Here is an 18,380-nt window from a genome sequence, read left to right on the forward strand (position 1 = left end):
CCCCCCCGACTAGCCTCCATCACCTCAGCACTAACACGCACCAACACGCACCAACACGCGCTGCTCCTTACGCCGTCATGGAATACTCACCTGTCACCTTGGACAAGGTCACGACGCATCTGTGTGTGTTACATGACCCCCCCGACCCCCCCCCCCCCAAGTGCACGTAAATGAATGTTTGTGATGATTTACCCCATGGGAAATATACAGTATATATTTATCACATTTATCACATACAGGAACATGATGTTAGCTTTGGGATGACAATGAATGAGGTGTCCTTCCTGCTGTCATGGAACAGGAAGTACACGCAGGAAGTACACGCAGGAAGTACCTCTGTGTACACAAAGATAGTACCACCTCTGTGTATAAAAAGTATGGTTGTAAAAGTACTTGCGTCCTTCCATGTGGTCATGGTGTGCCCCCCCCCCATTTCCAAGTGTATTCACTGATGTCGCCCCCCCCCCCTACAGACCCCCAAGCGTACAGCCTGAAGGCGGCGTCTGACAGCGTGCCCACCATCCAGGTGGACCTGGCCTCGCCCCAGTCCCCCGACTCTGTCAACGTGATGGACGAGTTCCAGCGGGCCGGCCGGGAAGGGGTCCGTGATGAAGAGGAGGACGGAGGGCTCATGATGAAGCCGCCCCCCGGGCCCGACAAGGCGGGCGCCAACGCCAGAGAGAAGCTGATGAGGTGCCTGAGCGACCCGGGTCCGCACGAGGACGAGGATGAGCCCTTCCTGCCTTAAGCGGCAGAAGACGAGGTGCGTGTGCCCCCCCTCCCCCACCCACCCCGGTCGGGGGAGGGGGGGGGTTGTTTTAAAGCTCAGCCTAAACTGTGAGGCGAGCCCGACCCTGCGTTGTCATCGCTCTTCACCGTCCGACCGTGAGACGCCATGGCGGCTGGCGGACATCAGGAAAGACTATGCATTACCAAAGCTAAGCACGGTTAGCATCTCCACGTGCTAACGTGCTAACGTCTCACGTGCGCAACCGCTCCCAAAAACCACCTCTGGCTCGCCTCGCTTGAAACTGCAAAGATTGGCTCCTGGCGGACGGCTTTGCCTTATTTCCTTTCCTTTACTGTCCTCTTCCTTCCTTCCTTCCTTTCCTTTCCTTATTCAAGCAATTCCTGACTACTGACGGAGGACTTTCCTCCATCAGATGTGTTCGTGTTCCGTGTGGGACAAATTCCTCACTCTTCTTGGTTTGTCAATTTTTGAATTATTGCCATTAATTCTTCTATTTTGTATTCAACCAATTCCCCTCCAAAGGGGGGCCTTTACCATTTTATGCATGCATCCATTTTTTAGAAGTTATTTATATTTTTTCTGTGGTTTGAATGAATGAATTCCCTCCTTTTTTCACCATCCGATGCCTGCAAGGATGCTTTGGGACAAATGGTCCGGATTTCCTTCTTTATTGGAAAACTGTTGGATCAAAGTGGATCTTAGGGCTGTGTAGTCGGGTCAGGTCAGGTAGTCGGTGTCCACGGACCCTAACTTGGGTGTCCCAGCATCTCCCTTTAAAAGCCATCAGCCCCCCATGGCGCTCTTAAAGGCGTACACACGCAGCACGGGGGGGCGTGGCCAAGAGGAAGCGTATCTATGCAGCCGGAGCGTGTAGAAATGGAGCGCCCTTTAAAGATGACGTCAAGGTGCTTTGGGAAGCAGAGAGCATGAAGGAAGGAAGGAATAGTTTGGATTGGAGCCCAAACAGATGGTGGAAAGGGAATATAACAAGCAGGAAGGATGCAAGGATGAATATTCCAAGAAAAAACGTGTCGGTGCCATTTTATTTGTCCGGATGTTACCACGTGTTTTGGCTGAGCGTTATTCCCTGTAGCCTACATACTTAGCCTACATACAGTCCTTGCTCCTTTATTATTAGAGCCCTGTAGACATGATGTAACACCCCCATAGTCTCCTCTACATTCCCATTGTTCCTTGTTGACATCACATTGCTAAGGCAACCAGATCACTGCTGGGCCACAAGAGATATTAGCGAGCTAGCAAGCTAACTCATTAGGACAAAGAAGGCAAAAACGTACCACTTCCACACCGCATGGGAGGTGAACTTCTCTTGACTCGAGCATGTCAGGTGACACCAATCCATCATGTGTCTCAATAATGCTGTGCTTTTCCATTTCTTCTGGGAATATTCTGGCTTTTTCACATGATGACGATGTTTCCTTGCACATTACCCTGATATCAGGGCCCCGGGATAATGTATCACCCTACCTTGATATCAGGGCCCCAGGATAATGTACCACATCACCCTGATATCAGGACCAGGATAATGTACCCCCTACCCTGATATCAGGACCCCAGGATAATGTATCACCCTACCCTGATATCAGGGCCCCAGGATAATGTATCACCCTACCCTGATATCAGGGCCCCAGGATAATGTACCACATCACCCTGATATCAGGACCAGGATAATGTATCACCCTACTCTGATATCAGGACTCCAGGATAATGTATCACCCTACCCTGATATCAGGGCCCCAGGATAATGTATCACCCTACCCTGATATCAGGGCCCCAGGATAATGTACCACATCACCCTGATATCAGGACCAGGATAATGTATCACCCTACCCTGATATCAGGACCCCAGGATAATGTACCCCCTACCCTGATATCAGGGCCCCAGGATAATGTATCACCCTACCCTGATATCAGGGCGCCAGGATAATGTACCACATCACCCTGATATCAGGACCCCAGGATAATGTATCACCCTACCCTGATATCAGGACCCCAGGATAATGTATCACCCTACCCTGATATCAGGACCCCCTACCCTGATATCAGGACCCCAGGATAATGTACCACATTACCCTTATATCAGGACCAGGATAATGTACCCCTACCCTGATATCAGGACCCCAGGATAATGTACCACATTACCCTGATATCAGGACCCCGGGATAATGTACCCCCTACCCTCATATCAGGACCCCGGGATAATGTACCACATTACCCTTATATCAGGACCCCGGGATAATGTACCTCCTACCATGATATCAGGACCCCAGGATAATGTACCACATTACCCTGATATCAGGACCCCGGGATAATGTACCCCCTACCCTGATATCAGGACCAGGATAATGTACCCCCACCCTGATATCAGGGCCCCAGGATAAGCAGCCTAGCAAACGGATGGCTGGATCATGATCCCAGTATCCCAGTATGTTTTTGCTGGTATTCTTCCATCTTTTCCTGGTGTTTCTGTAACTTGACCAGTTGTGTGGCTCTTTTGCGGCTTGTGGGTGTGGTTGAATGATTGACAGCCCTGACGGAGCCCCGCCTTTCATCGGCTGCGTCCCTGAGTGACGACGCCTTCATTGCTTGTCTGTTTTTCCGAGTGTTGACTTGGTGAAAATGCAGGCAAACATTCTCCTGGTGGCGAATGTTTGACCTGGAAGTGGAAGCCATACTTCCTGTCGCCTCTTTGTACCGCGTGCTTTACACATGAGGGGTTTAACCAGCCTTTTTTTTTACTAAAACCATGGAAGGGACTTGAACATCTCACCAGCATTTCATCGCGTGCATGTCATGGTCTTTGTCTCTTGGCCTTTTCACTCATTTCATTGGCTCATCTGGCCGTCACATGACTTCCTGTCTCTGCTTCCTGTCTCGTGTCGCCTGGGCATTACGCCACGTGCTTTACGCCGCATCCTCATCTGGCGTCTGGGTGGCTGCAGCGCCTCAATCGCTTGACCTTGGGGCCGGCCGCTTGACCTTGGGGCCGGTCAAAGGCAGCGACAGCAATAAGTGGCCACACGTCTTTAACTTCCTCCTGTACCTCTTTCTAGTACGTGCATATCTACATGTACACACATATTCATGTAAATATCATATATCTATTACTAATAATTATTATTCTATTGTACACAAAACAAATCCTCTGATTCATCTTAAAGCTTTCAACATTCCATTCCTGTCATTAGAAGTCAATCTGGAGAATAAAAGTTGGCTTTTTCAACCCTGATGTCCTCAATGGGTCGTTTTTACTGCCCCCTGGCGGCCACTAATACTACTGCATAACACTGGTATTTACATACCTAGCCTCATTACTGCCCCCTGGCGACCACTAATACTACTGCATAACACTGGTATTTACATACCTAGCCTCATTACTGCCCCCTGGCGGCCACTAATACTACTGCATAACACTGGTATTTACATACCGAGCCTCATTACTGCCCCCTGGCGGCCACTAATACTACTGCATAACACTGGTATTTACATACCTAGCCTCATTACTGCCCCCTGGCGACCACTAATACTACTGCATAACACTGGTATTTACATACCTAGCCTCATTACTGCCCCCTGGCGGCCACTAATACTACTGCATAACACTGGTATTTACATACCTAGCTTCATTACTGCCCCCTGGCGGCCACTAATACTACTGCATAACACTGGTATTTACATACCTAGCCTCATTACTGCCCCCTGGCGGCCACTAATACTACTGCATAACACTGGTATTTACATACCGAGCCTCATTACTGCCCCCTGGCGGCCACTAATACTACTGCATAACTGGTATTTACGTACCTAGCCTCATTACTGCCCCCTGGCGGCCACTAATACTACTGCATAACACTGGTATTTACATACCTAGCCTCATTACTGCCCCCTGGCGACCACTAATACTACTGCATAACACTGGTATTTACATACCTAGCCTCATTACTGCCCCCTGGCGGCCACTAATACTACTGCATAACACTGGTATTTGTACATACCTAGCCTCATTACTGCCCCCTGGCGACCACTAATACTACTGCATAACACTGGTATTTACATACCTAGCCTCATTACTGCCCCCTGGCGACCACAGTACTGCATAACACTGGTATTTACATACCTAGCCTCATTACTTTCCCCTGGCGACCACTAATACTACTGCATAACACTGGTATTTACATACCTAGCCTCATTACTGCCCCCTGGCGACCACAGTACTGCATAACACTGGTATTTACGTACCTAGCCTCATTACTACCCCCTGGCGGCCACAAATACTACTGCATAACACTGGTATTTACATACCTAGCCTCATTACTGCCCCCTGGCGACCACTAATACTACTGCATAACACTGGTATTTACATACCTAGCCTCATTACTGCCCCCTGGCGACCACAGTACTGCATAACACTGGTATTTACGTACCTAGCCTCATTACTACCCCCTGGCGACCACTAATACTACTGCATAACACTGGTATTTACATACCTAGCCTCATTACTGCCCCCTGGTGACCACTAATACTACTGCATAACACTGGTATTTACATACCTAGCCTCATTACTGCCCCCTGGCGACCACTAATACTACTGCATAACACTGGTATTTACATACCTAGCCTCATTACTGCCACCTGGCGACCACAGTACACAGTACTACATACCACTAGTATTTACATACCTAGCCTCATGACTGCTACCTAGTGAACACAGTACACAGTACTACATACCACTAGTATTTACATACCTAGCCTGATGACTGCTACCTAGTGAACAGTACACAGTACTACATATCACTAGTATTTCCAAACAGCCATCATTTATTCTTTCATTTCTGAAAAACTGCAATACAGTCTTGAGTTTTGAGTGACATGGTGTCCCAGGGGGGTGCCTGGGGGTCCCTGGAAGTCAGCCCCGCCTGAAGAAAGTCAACCGTCTTTATACGCCCCCCCGTCCCCCCATCGGTGAGTCCTTCCAGTCGTCCAATCAGATGTTCCCTTGGGCGGAGCCTAAAGGAGAAGTCATGACATATCTTGGCATTTTGTTTGTCATGTGACCCTCACTGAAGGAGGTCTGGGGGGGGGTTCCTGCGAGTACCAGTATCCCTTCTTCATGGCGGGGAATTGGTTCCAGGCCCGATTCCGAGGAGCGCTTGTCCCCCCCCCTGATGAGAAATAGCCACAGGCGTACCTAATTCAGTGTCCTCCGGGCGCTCCGACTTTGGCTTGAAGTTGACCTGCAAGTAGTTGAGCTCCACCTCGTCTTGGCTGGAGTCGGCGGGCGTGGTCTTCCTCGGCTACAAGAAGAGAAACAAGGGATGGGATTTTGGTGATGCGTTCACGTTCCGTGGGTGAAAGGAGCGCCGACTGAGATGAGATGAATTCTCAGGTGGACGTGAAGAAACACCTTCTCGGCTCGCTTGGCTCGGGATACCACGGCGTACGTGAGCTCCGCCTCTTTTTCTGGTCTGCGCAGAACGAAGAAGAAGAAGAAGAAGAATGTCATCTTAGCAGCCTGGCAGGGTCGGCGTTGAAGAAGAGACGGACATCTTCTCACTCGTGTCTGAAGCGCAGGGACGCATAGGGGACCGAATGGTGCGGGTGGCGTCCCTCCCGGAGGTCGTCGGCTGCGGAGGGGCGGTCCTGACCGGCAAGCACAAGCTTAGAGGGTGAGACGATGTCAGGAAGGTTCCTTGGCGAGCCAGCCAGCGACCACCAAGGTGACCACCATAGAGGTGTACTGGCACCAGCTAGGTGTGATGCTAACCGTAGAAGAGGAAGTGGACCCACCTGTCCAGCAAGGGGCGGGCTGAGCAGGGAGTAGATGGTGTGGATGCCGGTCGCCGCCCTGCGGGACCCCACGGGACCCCACGGGAGGAAAGCAGAGGTTACAAAATGGCCGCTGGGACACGCTTGGCGTGAAGACGTCTTAGCATCTCACCCGTGGTCTGTGCCGGAGTTAGCGGCGCGGGCCTCGGCACGCCGCCCTGCCAAGTTTTGGTTGTCCGTCGCCACGGTCCTCCCGCTGGCCGAGCCCTGGAGGAGTTTCTTCTTGGTCCTCCTTTGTCTGACAAAACAAGGACGTTGGGTCTTCTCCATTCATCTCCCGGGACTAGATTAGGGGTTGTAGCTCAGGGATGGGGGCAGTCGGGGTGCGGGTTGTGGGCGAGGTTTGGGGGTCTAGCATACTTGGAGTCAAGTCTAAAGATGACTGGAAGACAAAAGGAAGTATCACCTGTAGACGTAGAAGATGAGAAGCACGAGGACGAGGAGGACGGAGAGAAGAGGAAGGAGGAACTTCAGGACCTTCATGAATCCTCCTGTGGTCAGAAGAGACATGCAGAATTAGCGTTTTCCTCTTTGCCGTGGTCTTGGTCTTCGCCGGGTCAGCCCGGATGAGTTTGGGGCGGAGTGTGATCTCGCGACGCCACTCACCGTGGAGGAACAGGCTCACGGGTTCCGACCTCCCGTCGCCGGCGTCGTTTTTGACCACGCAGTAGTAGACGCCCGGCCGGTCCGACGTGACCGTGTGGTTGTGAGAGTCGGACACCTTTTCGTCCCGCCCTCGGTCGTCCTCCGCCATTTTGTACCACATATGGCGTTTGATGGGCGGGAAAGCCTGAGCGCCGCAGCTCAGCGTCACCGAGATCAGCCCGTCCGAACGCCGAAGCTCCGCCCCTTTGCTGATCTCCGTCAGCTTTGGAGCGTCTGGCCGACACAGAGGAAGGGACATGTTCACGCCCCCTAGTGGAAGACTTTATTTACGTCAAAGATGATAATAATAATAATAATAACAATAGTAGGCGTGTGAAGGTGACTATAGGGGTGCTAGTTCATGTGGTGTCAACTCACACTTGACCTTGACCTGGACCGGAGGCGACCTTCCCGTGCCGATGTCGTTGGCGGCGGTGCAGCCGTACAGGCCGGCGTCAGAGGGCGAGACGGCCTGTACGGCCAAGGCGTGGCGCGTTGCCAGGGCTCGGGCCCTCCCGTCCGTCAGCCGCCACCAGGTCACCGAGGTCACGGGCGGGTGGGACTTGGCGCCGCACCGCAGCGTCAAGCTGGCGTTTTCCCCGACCTCCAGACCCGGTTGAGCCGTCACCGTCACGTGTTTGGGAGAATCTGCCACGAGAGACACTTCTTCCACAAAAGCTCCGCCCCTTGTTTCCGGCGATGAAAGAAACGGGACGAAAGGACTCACACAGGACGCGCAAAAGCCTCCGCGTGCTCCCCCTCCCTTCGCTGTTGGCGGCCTCGCAGGCGTAGACGCCGTCGTCGGCCGACGTCACGTTCAAGGTGACGGACAGATTCCTGCCACGGGAATCGGCCACGGGCCGCACGGACGACCGCTGGCCGGACGTCCTGGTCAGCGTGAAGTCGGACGGCGGGAAGCTTTCCGCCGAGCAGACGATGGAAAGCTGCTCGCCCTCCAGGGCTTCGGCGGCCATGGACAGCAGCGGCTCGCCGGGAGGATCTGGGAGGACGACATCATCAGGTACACCTGGCATCCCACAAGGCTACGCTACACTGACACTGGGGGGAATGGGTGATTGGGTGTATGAATGAATGAGCCAATGAATGGGTGAGCGTATGAATGAATACATGAATGAATGAATGGGTGAGCGTATGAATGAATACATGAATGAATGAACGGGTGAGCGTATGAATGAAGGAATGAATGAATGAATGGGTGAGCGTATGAATGAATGAATGAATGAATGAATGAATGGGTGAGCGTATGAATGAAGGAATGAATGAATGAATGGGTGAGCGTATGAATGAAGGAATGAATGAATGAATGGGTGAGCGTATGAATGAATGAATGAATGAATGAATGAATGAATGAATGAATGGGTGAGCGTATGAATGAAGGAATGAATGGGTGAGCGTATGAATGAAGGAATGAATGAATGAATGAATGAATGGGTGAGCGTATGAATGAATACATGAATGAATGAATGGGTGAGCGTATGAATGAATACATGAATGAATGAACGGGTGAGCGTATGAATGAAGGAATGAATGAATGGGTGAGCGTATGAATGAATGAACGAATGGGTGAGTGAATGAAGACTCACAAAGGACCCGCAGGCAGAGAGGCGGGCTGCTGTCTCCGGCGGCGACGCGGTTGGTGGCGTTGCAAAGGTAGCAGGCCTCGTGGCGTCTCTGCACGCTGCTCACCTGCAAGATGTCCGCCGTGACCTCGGACGGCCAAGACGACCCAGACGTGCGTATGTGGCGGCCGTGCAGCGACCAGGAGTACTTGATTGCCGGCGGGTTGGCGTCAGTTTGGCATTGCAACACCAGCGGCGTGTTGACTTTCATGTGGGTGGAGCCAGAACCACGGACCAGAACTTTGGTGTTCCTCGGCCGGTCTGGAAGAGGACGCCGCTGTTAGCGCTCCCCTTACGGTGTGGGCGTGGACTTGTCATGATAACTCAAGTACAAAGAAAGTCAAGAACATCAACGCCATCGGACCTTCTGGCTGGACGCCTTCATATCTAAAACTTCTTTGCCGGCGTTGACTCGGCATTGACTCGGCATTGACTCGGCATTGACTCGGCATTGACTCGGCATTGACTCGGCATGACTCGGCATTGACTCGGCATTGACTCAGCATTGACTCGGCTTGACTCGGCATGACTCGGCATTGACTCGGCATTGACTCGGCATGACTCGGCATTGACTCGGCATTGACTCGGCTTGACTCGGCATGACTCGGCATTGACTCGGCTTGACTCGGCATGACTCGGCATTGACTCGGCATTGACTCGGCTTGACTCGGCTTGACTCGGCATTGACTCGGCGTGACCAGCGTGCCAACTCACATTCAACCTGGATGAGAATCGGCGCCGACGTTCCGCCGCCCACCTCGTTGGAGGCCGTGCACGTGTAGGAGCCCGCATGCTCGGGCTGCACCGACCCGACCACGTGGTCCCGCTGACGCCCAACCAGGTTCCCGTCTTTGGACCAACTGTAGACCCTGACCGCTGGATTGCTCCTGGTCACGTGACACGTCAGCACCATCTCCTCCCCCTGCCTGAACGTGGACTCTCCACTCCTGATCTCAACGCTGGGGGCGTCTGAGGGACACAAATGTCTCATCTCCAAGCCAACATCAACACCTTTGCTGTGCGTGAATGGACAGACAGATGCTTAGGTCATGTGGGAGTTTGTGAATGGACAGACACACCTGAACATGAAGTGTTAGTGCGTGAATGGACAGACGGGTCCACAACATGAAGTGTGCATGAATGGACAGACAGACCTGAACATGAGGTGTTAGTGCGTGAATGGACAGACGGGTCCACAACATGAAGTGTGTGTGAATGGACAGACAGACCTGAACATGAGGTGTTAGTGCGTGAATGGACAGACGGGTCCACAAAGTGTGCATGAATGGACAGACAGACCTGAACATGAGGTGTTAGTGCGTGAATGGACAGACGGGTCCACAAAGTGTGCATGAATGGACAGACAGACCTGAACACGAGGTGTTAGTGCGTGAATGGACAGACGGGTCCACAAAGTGTGCATGAATGGACAGACAGACCTGAACACGAGGTGTGAGTGCGTGAATGGACAGACGGGTCCACAAAGTGTGCATGAATGGACAGACAGACCTGAACACGAGGTGTTAGTGCGTGAATGGACAGACGGGTGTGGCCAGCACCACGGTGAGACCCTTTCTCACATTTGACGTTGATGCGGACGCTGGCCGTGTCATTTCCGTGCTGGTTGTGGGCTCGGCACACGTACGTCCCGCCCTGGCGGCCGGTGATGGACGGGATGGTCCACTGGGCTCGGGTGGACACTTCCTGTTCATTTGCGGACCAGGTGTAGGTGGGGGCGGGGTTTCCGTCACTGGTGCAGCTCAGACCGACGTTGTCCCCTTCCAAGACTTTTATTTTGGAGACCCTGGCCTTGGTGTTCCTCGGCGCGTCTGAATGCAATACATGATTAGAGCCCTCTAGACGTGAACTAACACCCCTATAGTCATCGTTCACCCCACCCGAGGGACGCGTGTCCAACCAGCTTACATTGTACCAGTAAGGTGACGTGTCGGGTCAAGTACTCGTCCGTGTTGTCCGCCGTTTGGCACGAAAGCTTCCTGCCGTCGTCCCTCCAGCTCACGGTCCAACGGTACGAGCTCTTCTTGCCGTCTTGCCGCCGGGACGCGATCGGCCGCAGATGGCCGCCCCCAATTTGTGGCTCGGAGGGGCACGAGGTCAAAGTGGAGCAGGTCAGCGTGACCACGCGGCCTTCCTCCACGGGGGACGGGTTGTCAAAAGTAATCGGACAGGGATTGTCTGCAAAGGGAAGTCACTAATTCAACATAAAATGGGATAAAAGGACGAGCGTGGATGCGACTCCACGGAATGCTGACCGGACATTACGGACATGAGGAGGCGTGGCTCAGGAGGTAGAACATCCAATAACCGCAGGGATCCAGACTGGACTTACTGTGTCCGAGTATGAGAATGGACTAACGGACACTAAAGTGTGTGTGAATGGACTTCCTGCTGTGACCGTGAAAGCGACCCACCTTCCACGTGAACATCTGTAGGCGGGGTCATCCACTTGAGAAGACCGTCCACGTATCTGAACTTGTAGCTTCCGCTGTCCGTCGTGGTCAGGTTGCAGATGAGGATGTTCTTCCTCAAGCGACTTGGCGTTCCATCCTGGACTCTGCCCGCAAAGTCCGGATGGACGGGCCAGCGTTGTGGGTCGGAGCTGAGGACGACGGTGCCGCTGAAGTCCTTCTTCTTCTGATCCCAGATTGCATCTTTGATCCAAAACCAGTAGGCATCACCCGTCCCGGAAGCACTCCCCTGGACCATCAGTTGGATGCAGGATCCCGCTTTGGCGCTTGGACGGTCGCTGGTCAGCTCGAAGGGATTGGGAGCGCTGTGAGAACCTGCAGTGGAGAACATCACAAGATGTTTCAGCAACGGTGGTGAAAGACTGATGGGGTCCTGGGGGGGGGGGGGGGGTCACGTCACCTGCCACCACCATCACTGACATCCAGCTCAGGACTGCGTGAAGGTTCATCTTGTCAGCTGCAAGAAGAACATCCCGTCAGTCTACAAGCGGCAAAATCCAACACTGGAGATAATGTAGTGGTCCTCATTGCTGCCACGCCCATTTCCTCATTTAGGAATGGAATATTTTCATAGGTAGACCATAGAAAACAAAGTTTGACGCCCCTGGACGACCCGAAGCTCCATTGTTCCATTGGCGAATGATGAGGAGAACATCTCAGGTGGATCTCCATTGTCATGCCAAACCTCGGAAGCCATCAGGACCTTCAAAGGAGAAGAAAACCTTCTTCTACCTTTGAGTGTCCCAATGAAGATGTTTCTTTCTGATGATTGAGGGACTGCACTCGGCACCAGGACCTTCATTCTGGTCCAGGATGGTCCTGGATGGTCCACTGACTTTTTCCTTCCATGAGCCTCAGGATGTTCCTTAGCGGGATGACGGGTTTGGGTTTCCATCTGCTGCTTTTGGAAACTTTGTTGCTATCCAGTCCTCTTATCTACTCGTCTGATTGGCCCATCAAAGCTCACTGAGCAGCGTTTGGTTCTCAGGAAGTTAGTTAGCATCCTTAGTTAGCATCCTAACTCCCTCCAAGATCCCAGCAGAGGTTCACGCTTCTTTCAAAGCCAGTTTAGCTAAAGTGGTCATGTGACAAGACGTGACCATCAGACGGACGTTATTCCAGCTTTTATTCATCAGAAGACAATCCTCTCATCTATTGGAATACGTTGTACAAATATATACAAATACTCCTTTTTAGTACTAGATACAGTACACATTGTCATCAGTTGTGGTTTTTGCAGTCTTACCTGAAAGCAGCGGAGAGAACCAGGAAAGGCCGAGACCAAGACCGCATGGGAAATAAAGATCTCGTCTTTATTTCTTCTGGATGATCAGAAAGAGGAAGCTGGCGGCCATTTGCATACGTATCTAACCATGCCTGCAACATCTGGTAGGCACGATCAAAATATCTTGCACAACATCTCACTTCCTCTAAAGCTGACTTTGTCAGGCGAGAACCGGTTTGGAACCTTCACCGAAAAAATGTTGATCAACAAAGGTAGTCCACCGGGATAAGGAAAACACGGCCAAAAGTACCAACCAAAAACGGAGCTACAGACTTCCTGTTGGTCCTCTTGGTCCTCTTGGTCCTCTTGGTCCTCTTGGTCCTCTTGGTCCTCTTGATCCTCTTGATCCTCTTGATTCCATTGGAGATTGAACTTCTTCTACGTTTATTTAAAATAGACAATATCATATTTTATTTCCATCCATCCGTTTCCTATACCGCTTATCCTGACTAGGGTGGGGTGCTGGAGCCTATCCCAGCTCTCCTGTGGGAGACGCGGGGTCCACCCTGGACTGGTGGCCAGCCAATCCCAGGGCACATATAGACAAACAACCATTCACACTCACATTCATACCTATGGACAATTTGGGGGCGGCGGGGGCAATTCTATAAAGAATGGGAATATGTGGAAAAGTCACAAGAACGTCAACCCCTAACCCCTAAACCCTAAACCCTAAGCCCTAAGCCCTAACCCCTAACCCCTAAACCCTAAACCCTAAGCCGACCAAAGCACGTCCCCAGTTAGGTGAAAGAGTGAAAGGACTCCAACGAAGTAGGGAAGGCGAGTTTGGTCCAAGTTTAAAATAGACATCTATTGCATCATCAGTGTATGATTGCATCATCAAGTGTGAAATGGAGAAGTGTTCCCAGTTGGGTTGATCCAGAATAAGTGTGGGAAAGGAGAAGTAGAAGAAGAAGTAGATGTAGGTATGGGCAGACAGGAAGCTGTCTCAGGAAGACCCGATGCAGGGAAATCATGGAAGACGCTCGTGGCGTTGTGGCGTTGTGGCGTCGCTTAGAAAGGCGGATGAGAAGGTCCAAGAAGGAAAGTCGTGATCTTTGGTGAAACTTCCTGAAACGCTGCTATTGCGCAAAGAGGGAAGAAAGATAGAAAGTGCGGAGGGGAAGAATCGTCTCAGACGACACACACGGAGGTAAGATCAGCACATTCCTAAAGCTATCTCTGGAATATTCTTCCAAGTTCACCCCAATTCCTTCCCAGACCAGCTTTAGTCCTGCTGAGGAACCTTGTAGGGGGAAGAACACCAACGTAGCACCCGTTGAAAAAAGCTGCAAGTGGGGAGCGGTACCTCTGGAGGAGGGGGCCGGCAAACGGGAGGTCTGGACTTCCTGACGGCGATGCAGACTCGGATAAGCGGAAGCAAAGGGAATGGAATCCCGTGTGGAAGTGTGACCTTTCCTTAGAACTTCCTCCGTGTTTGCCCACTGTCCCGGGAAGGCGTCAGCTGGGAGGAGCCCCGAGTCAGGATGTTTGGTCTCATCTGGACCACGTTGCTCGTCCACCTGAGCAGCAGCACAGGTACGACACCCTGACCTTGACATCTACCAATGTTCTTCCCTCGTCTCACCTGCACATGGAAACAAAACATCTTCTCATTCCATGCACTTTCTTCATTCTCAGGACTGAGCCATGAGCTATCAGCCGACACCGATGTCGGCCGATACCGATATCAGCCGATATGATAACAGCTGACACGATATCAGCCGACACTGATATCAGCCGATTCAGCCGACACTGATATCAGCCAATATCGATATCAGCCGACACCGATATCAGCCGATTCAGCCGACACCGATATCAGCCAACACTGATATCAGCCGATACGATATCAGCCGACACGATATAGCCAATACCGATATCAGCCGATACGATATAGCCGACACCAATATCAACCGACACCGATATCAGCCGACACCGATATCAGCCGACACCGATATCAGCCGACACCGATATCAGCCGACACCGATATCAGCCGACACCGATATCAGCCGACACCGATATCAGCCGACACCGATATCAGCCGACACCGATATCAGCTGACACCGATATCAGCCGACACCGATATAGCTCTCCAACCAACATCTCCACCTCAGTTAGCTTCTTGGTGGACGGCTTCTCAGCAGCCACGGTTGGAGTATTTGATGTACTTGATGTCATCGTGTACTTCCCTGTGAGTTCGGCCCCCCACATGACTTCCCTTTTTGTCTAGAGTGAACCTTGAGACAAGACGAGCGCCAAAGAGGAAGAGGGCTCCAGCGATCGCCATGACGACCAACCATGAGAAGATCTTGCGTACTCATGGCTGTGTTCTTGTCGCTTGCATCAGGAGCTTCCCAGGGTGACGGCGACTGCATGAAAGGCTTCTGCATCCTTCTCAGCAGACCCCAAATAAGATCCGAGGCGGGACTCTGCGCCGTCCTGCCGTGTTCGTACTCCGCCGCCCGCTTCAGCCCTCAGAGCGTGGTTTGGTTCAAATGCGACCCCGCAAAAGCAAGATGCAGCGATTGGGAAATAGTGTTCCACTCCAAGAACGACGGCAAAGTCATGGACGCCTACAAGGGGCGGGTCTCCCTGCTGGAGCAGGACGCCAGCCGCAAGAACTGCAGCATCATCATCAACGACCTCAACCAGTCCGATTCCGGATCCTATCAGCTCCGAGTTAACGGTCACCTGCTCGGGAAGCCTGACGGGTTTTCCTTCCCCTGGCGAGTGTCGCTCACGGTGAAAGGTAGGGTCCACGGACTTAGCTGGGCTACCTGGCATCCCATAAGCTGCCGCTTATCTTCTCCAGTGGAATGTTCTGGAAATGAACCTTGGTGGTGATGATCTCTTCTCCTCAGATCTGGAGCAGAAGCCCACGCTGTCCGTTCCCCCCCTGACCGCCGGACAACGCGCCACGCTCTCCTGCACCGCCCCCGGCCTCTGCTCCGGACACGCCCCCACCATCAGCTGGGCCGTCGTCTCGGGGAACGGGACCGTCGGCGGGAAGAGCGAGGGCGTGACCGCTGTCACTCAGAGACACAGCTCCACTCTGACCTTCGACCCCTCCGCCCTGCACCACCGCACCCGGGTCACGTGCAAGGTGGCCTACAAGGGGGGCAACCTGACCACAGAGGAGACGGCCGTGCTGAACGTGAGCTGTGAGTAGCGTGGGGGGTCTTCATCGACCATGTCTGCCATCGGCCGCTGGGCTGCCTGGACGGGCTGCTGTCACATGGACTATGGTCTATGGACGTAGTTGGACGTAGTTGGATGTAATTGGAAGTAGTTGGATGTAGTTGGACGCAGTTGGATGAAGTTGGATGTAGTTGGATGCAGTTGGATGTAGTTGGATGCAGTTGGATGTAGTTGGACTTTGTTGGATGTAGTTGGACTTTGTTGGATGTAGTTGGACTTTGTTGGATGTAGTTGGACGTAGTTGGACGTAGTTGGATGCAGTTGGACGTAGTTGGATGTAATTAGTCATGAGCCAAACACTATAAAGTTTCATTTTGGGCTAAAAAGGTTGTAGTATTATGGGAATAAAGTCCACATCGGAGAAGAAATTCCCAAGACATTGAAGAGGAAATAGTGGTAACAAGAAGAATAATAAAGTGACCCCAAGAGGAGCCATAAATGAAAAATGTTGCTGTATAGAGAAATATTGTCCATGAAGCCGTCCTAAAGTGATTTTGTCCGTGTGGCCGTGCTCCCAGATGTAAGGCCGCCCTCCATCACGGGGCAGACGGCGGTGAAGGAAGGCCATGCTCTCAATCTGACGTGCGGCGTTGACAGTTTCCCGCCTTCTCGTGTCACGTGGCGTCTTCTCCGTTCCAACGCCACCACCCCGCCCCCGGCCGTCGGCACGGCCCGCCTGGCCATCTCCAACGTGAGCGCGGCCCAATCCGGGCGTTACGTGTGCACGGCCAATCACCCCACGGCCACCCTGACGGCGCACGTGGACGTGACGGTGACTTGTGAGGCGTCTTGTTAGCTAAAAGCGAGCGTGTCGTTTGGCCGCTGTGTTCTGACGGCTCGTCCGTCGTACGTACTCGCAGGGTTCGCCAACATCCTGGACGGGTCGGGGTGTGCCGTGCGGGCGGATGTCCTGACCTGCGTGTGCGTCAGCGGCGGGGTCCCTCTTCCCGTCGTCACGTGGCCGTTGCTGGAGAAGCGGACCCGCTACCGCGCCGTCACCGTGGTGTCCGACCACACCGTCAACAGCAGCATCACGCTGACCCTGGGGGACGCCAACCTCTCCGCTGTGGCGTGTGTCAGCGAGCATAAAGACGGGCGGGACATGAAATTGTTCCCCATCGAAAGGAAAAGATTGGAACCTGAAGGTAACGCTAGCACCCTGTCCCACCATGGACCATACAGCCAATGCTAATAGCTCATTTTAGCAGCTAAACTTGGCCAAATCGCTATCAGCCGCTATCATATGACTCATGGTAGAGCAGGAGGGGGGCAGGATAGACATATTGGTAGGTTAGCCACAACGGGGGGGGGGGGGGGGGGGTAATGCTGCCAAATGTATTGTTGACCATACTTTTAGATGTGACATTCATTGTAATCAACATGACCCCCCCCCCCCCCAACCCCCCCATTCAGACCAGAGTGTGAAGGCTGTGCTGCGGCCCGATGTCATCATCGCCTTATTGGTTGGAGCGCTTCTTTCCGCCATCTTGTGCCTGGTGCCCAGGATGTGCTGCAGGTACATGCGGTGGGTCTGGAGGTCTAGGTTCTTGGTTTTTGCTTCCTTTCTTCCGTGTTGGTCCAATGCTGATAAATGCCTCCATGCTCGCATCCGTCACATCTGCAGGAAAACTACCCAACCACCTGGGAATCCGGATGTGGAACTCTTGGCCCCACAGGAGGAAGGACAGGTATTCATTTGGGGGTGGCCATGCTGCGGCTCGGGGACTGTTATTTCACTCTACATCCATCATCCATCCATCATCCATCCACCGTTGATCCGTTGATCCCGCCTGCAGGAAACATCAGTGAAGATGGACGGCGAGGCCAAAGCGGACGTGGAGTACGCCAACATCAACTTCTCTGCGTTGAGGAGAAACAACCCCAGGGATGCGGCGTCCAAACACCAGGCTACGGAGTACGCCGAGATCAAGCAAGCGGCCGACAGTAATGGCGGCAAACCTGAGCACTTGATGGAACGTCAGGATGAAGCGGCGACGGCGGAGCACGGGAGCCAGGAAGAGGAGGAGGAGGAGGAGGAGGAGGAGGAGGAGGAGGAGGCCCTCTACTCAAATGTGAAAGATGCGATGATGTGACGACGTGATGACTGGTCTACGGCTACTTCCTCCTCGCCAAGCGCGACTTCCTCCTCGCCAGGCGCTGCGGCGCCACATCGGGAGACGCTGCTTCCACCAGCAGGGGGCGCCGCTTTATGGCTAAGCTACATCTCAGGTGCCAAAGATATTATTTTCTCACCATACTTTGTTGATCTCCAAGAGCAGGTCACAGCTCAAGCAGCTGCCAATATGATATGTATAACTGTAATGATGCTGCACAGGAAATATTGCTGTATGGAAATGGATGATATGGAATGAATGAAACTCATTGACATTTTGGTGGCTAATAAATGGAATATTTTCGTAGGTAGAGCATAGAAAATCTGCTTATGATCTTCCAAATACATTTTGTATGATGATTAGAGCCCTCTTGACAAGAAGTAACACCCCCATAGTCACCTTTACACCCAA

At 52.6% G+C, this 18,380-nt stretch overlaps 3 protein-coding genes across 4 annotated transcripts in view; 2 read left to right on the plus strand and 1 right to left on the minus strand.

The window, feature by feature from the left end:
• The window catches only part of slc9a1a (solute carrier family 9 member A1a), a 29,973-nt gene extending 15,028 nt beyond the window's left edge, over nt 1–14,945 (plus strand). Inside the window, exons 12-13 of one of the 2 annotated variants that reach the window (XM_058083428.2) lie at nt 474–763; nt 14,888–14,945. In XM_058083428.2, the coding sequence (XP_057939411.2) occupies nt 474–748 (275 nt within the window). In that variant the 3' untranslated portion in view covers nt 749–763; nt 14,888–14,945. Of the gene's footprint in view, nt 1–473; nt 4,160–14,887 lie in introns of those variants that run through there. The other variant, XM_058083427.2, reaches the window with a different exon arrangement.
• LOC131136514 (B-cell receptor CD22-like) lies at nt 5,572–14,291 on the minus strand. Its single transcript, XM_078797738.1, has 17 exons — nt 13,967–14,291; nt 11,773–11,829; nt 11,316–11,687; nt 10,810–11,079; nt 10,464–10,712; nt 9,598–9,852; nt 8,848–9,144; nt 7,971–8,243; nt 7,622–7,891; nt 7,205–7,513; nt 7,005–7,089; nt 6,711–6,836; nt 6,560–6,617; nt 6,327–6,412; nt 6,177–6,237; nt 5,961–6,066; nt 5,572–5,779 (listed from the first exon to the last, which is right to left on the minus strand). The coding sequence occupies exons 1-17, from the start codon at nt 14,217–14,219 to the stop codon at nt 5,757–5,759; spliced, it is 3,150 nt and encodes a 1,049-aa protein (XP_078653864.1). The 5' UTR covers nt 14,220–14,291; the 3' UTR covers nt 5,572–5,756.
• A 31-nt stretch (nt 14,946–14,976) lies between the features above and the next one.
• On the plus strand, nt 14,977–18,370 carry LOC131136516 (sialic acid-binding Ig-like lectin 5). Its single transcript, XM_078798045.1, has 8 exons — nt 14,977–15,406; nt 15,519–15,818; nt 16,374–16,408; nt 16,453–16,627; nt 16,716–17,000; nt 17,269–17,371; nt 17,480–17,543; nt 17,652–18,370. Exons 1-8 carry the CDS (start codon nt 14,977–14,979, stop codon nt 17,946–17,948), a joined length of 1,689 nt encoding a protein of 562 aa, XP_078654171.1. The 3' UTR covers nt 17,949–18,370.
• Nucleotides 18,371–18,380: the final 10 nt, after the last annotated feature.

Source organism: Doryrhamphus excisus, linkage group LG17 (genome assembly GCF_037039965.1).
Source record: "Doryrhamphus excisus strain RoL-2023G ecotype Guam linkage group LG17, RoL_Dexc_Guam_v1.1, whole genome shotgun sequence".
Taxonomy (NCBI): domain Eukaryota; kingdom Metazoa; phylum Chordata; class Actinopteri; order Syngnathiformes; family Syngnathidae; genus Doryrhamphus; species Doryrhamphus excisus.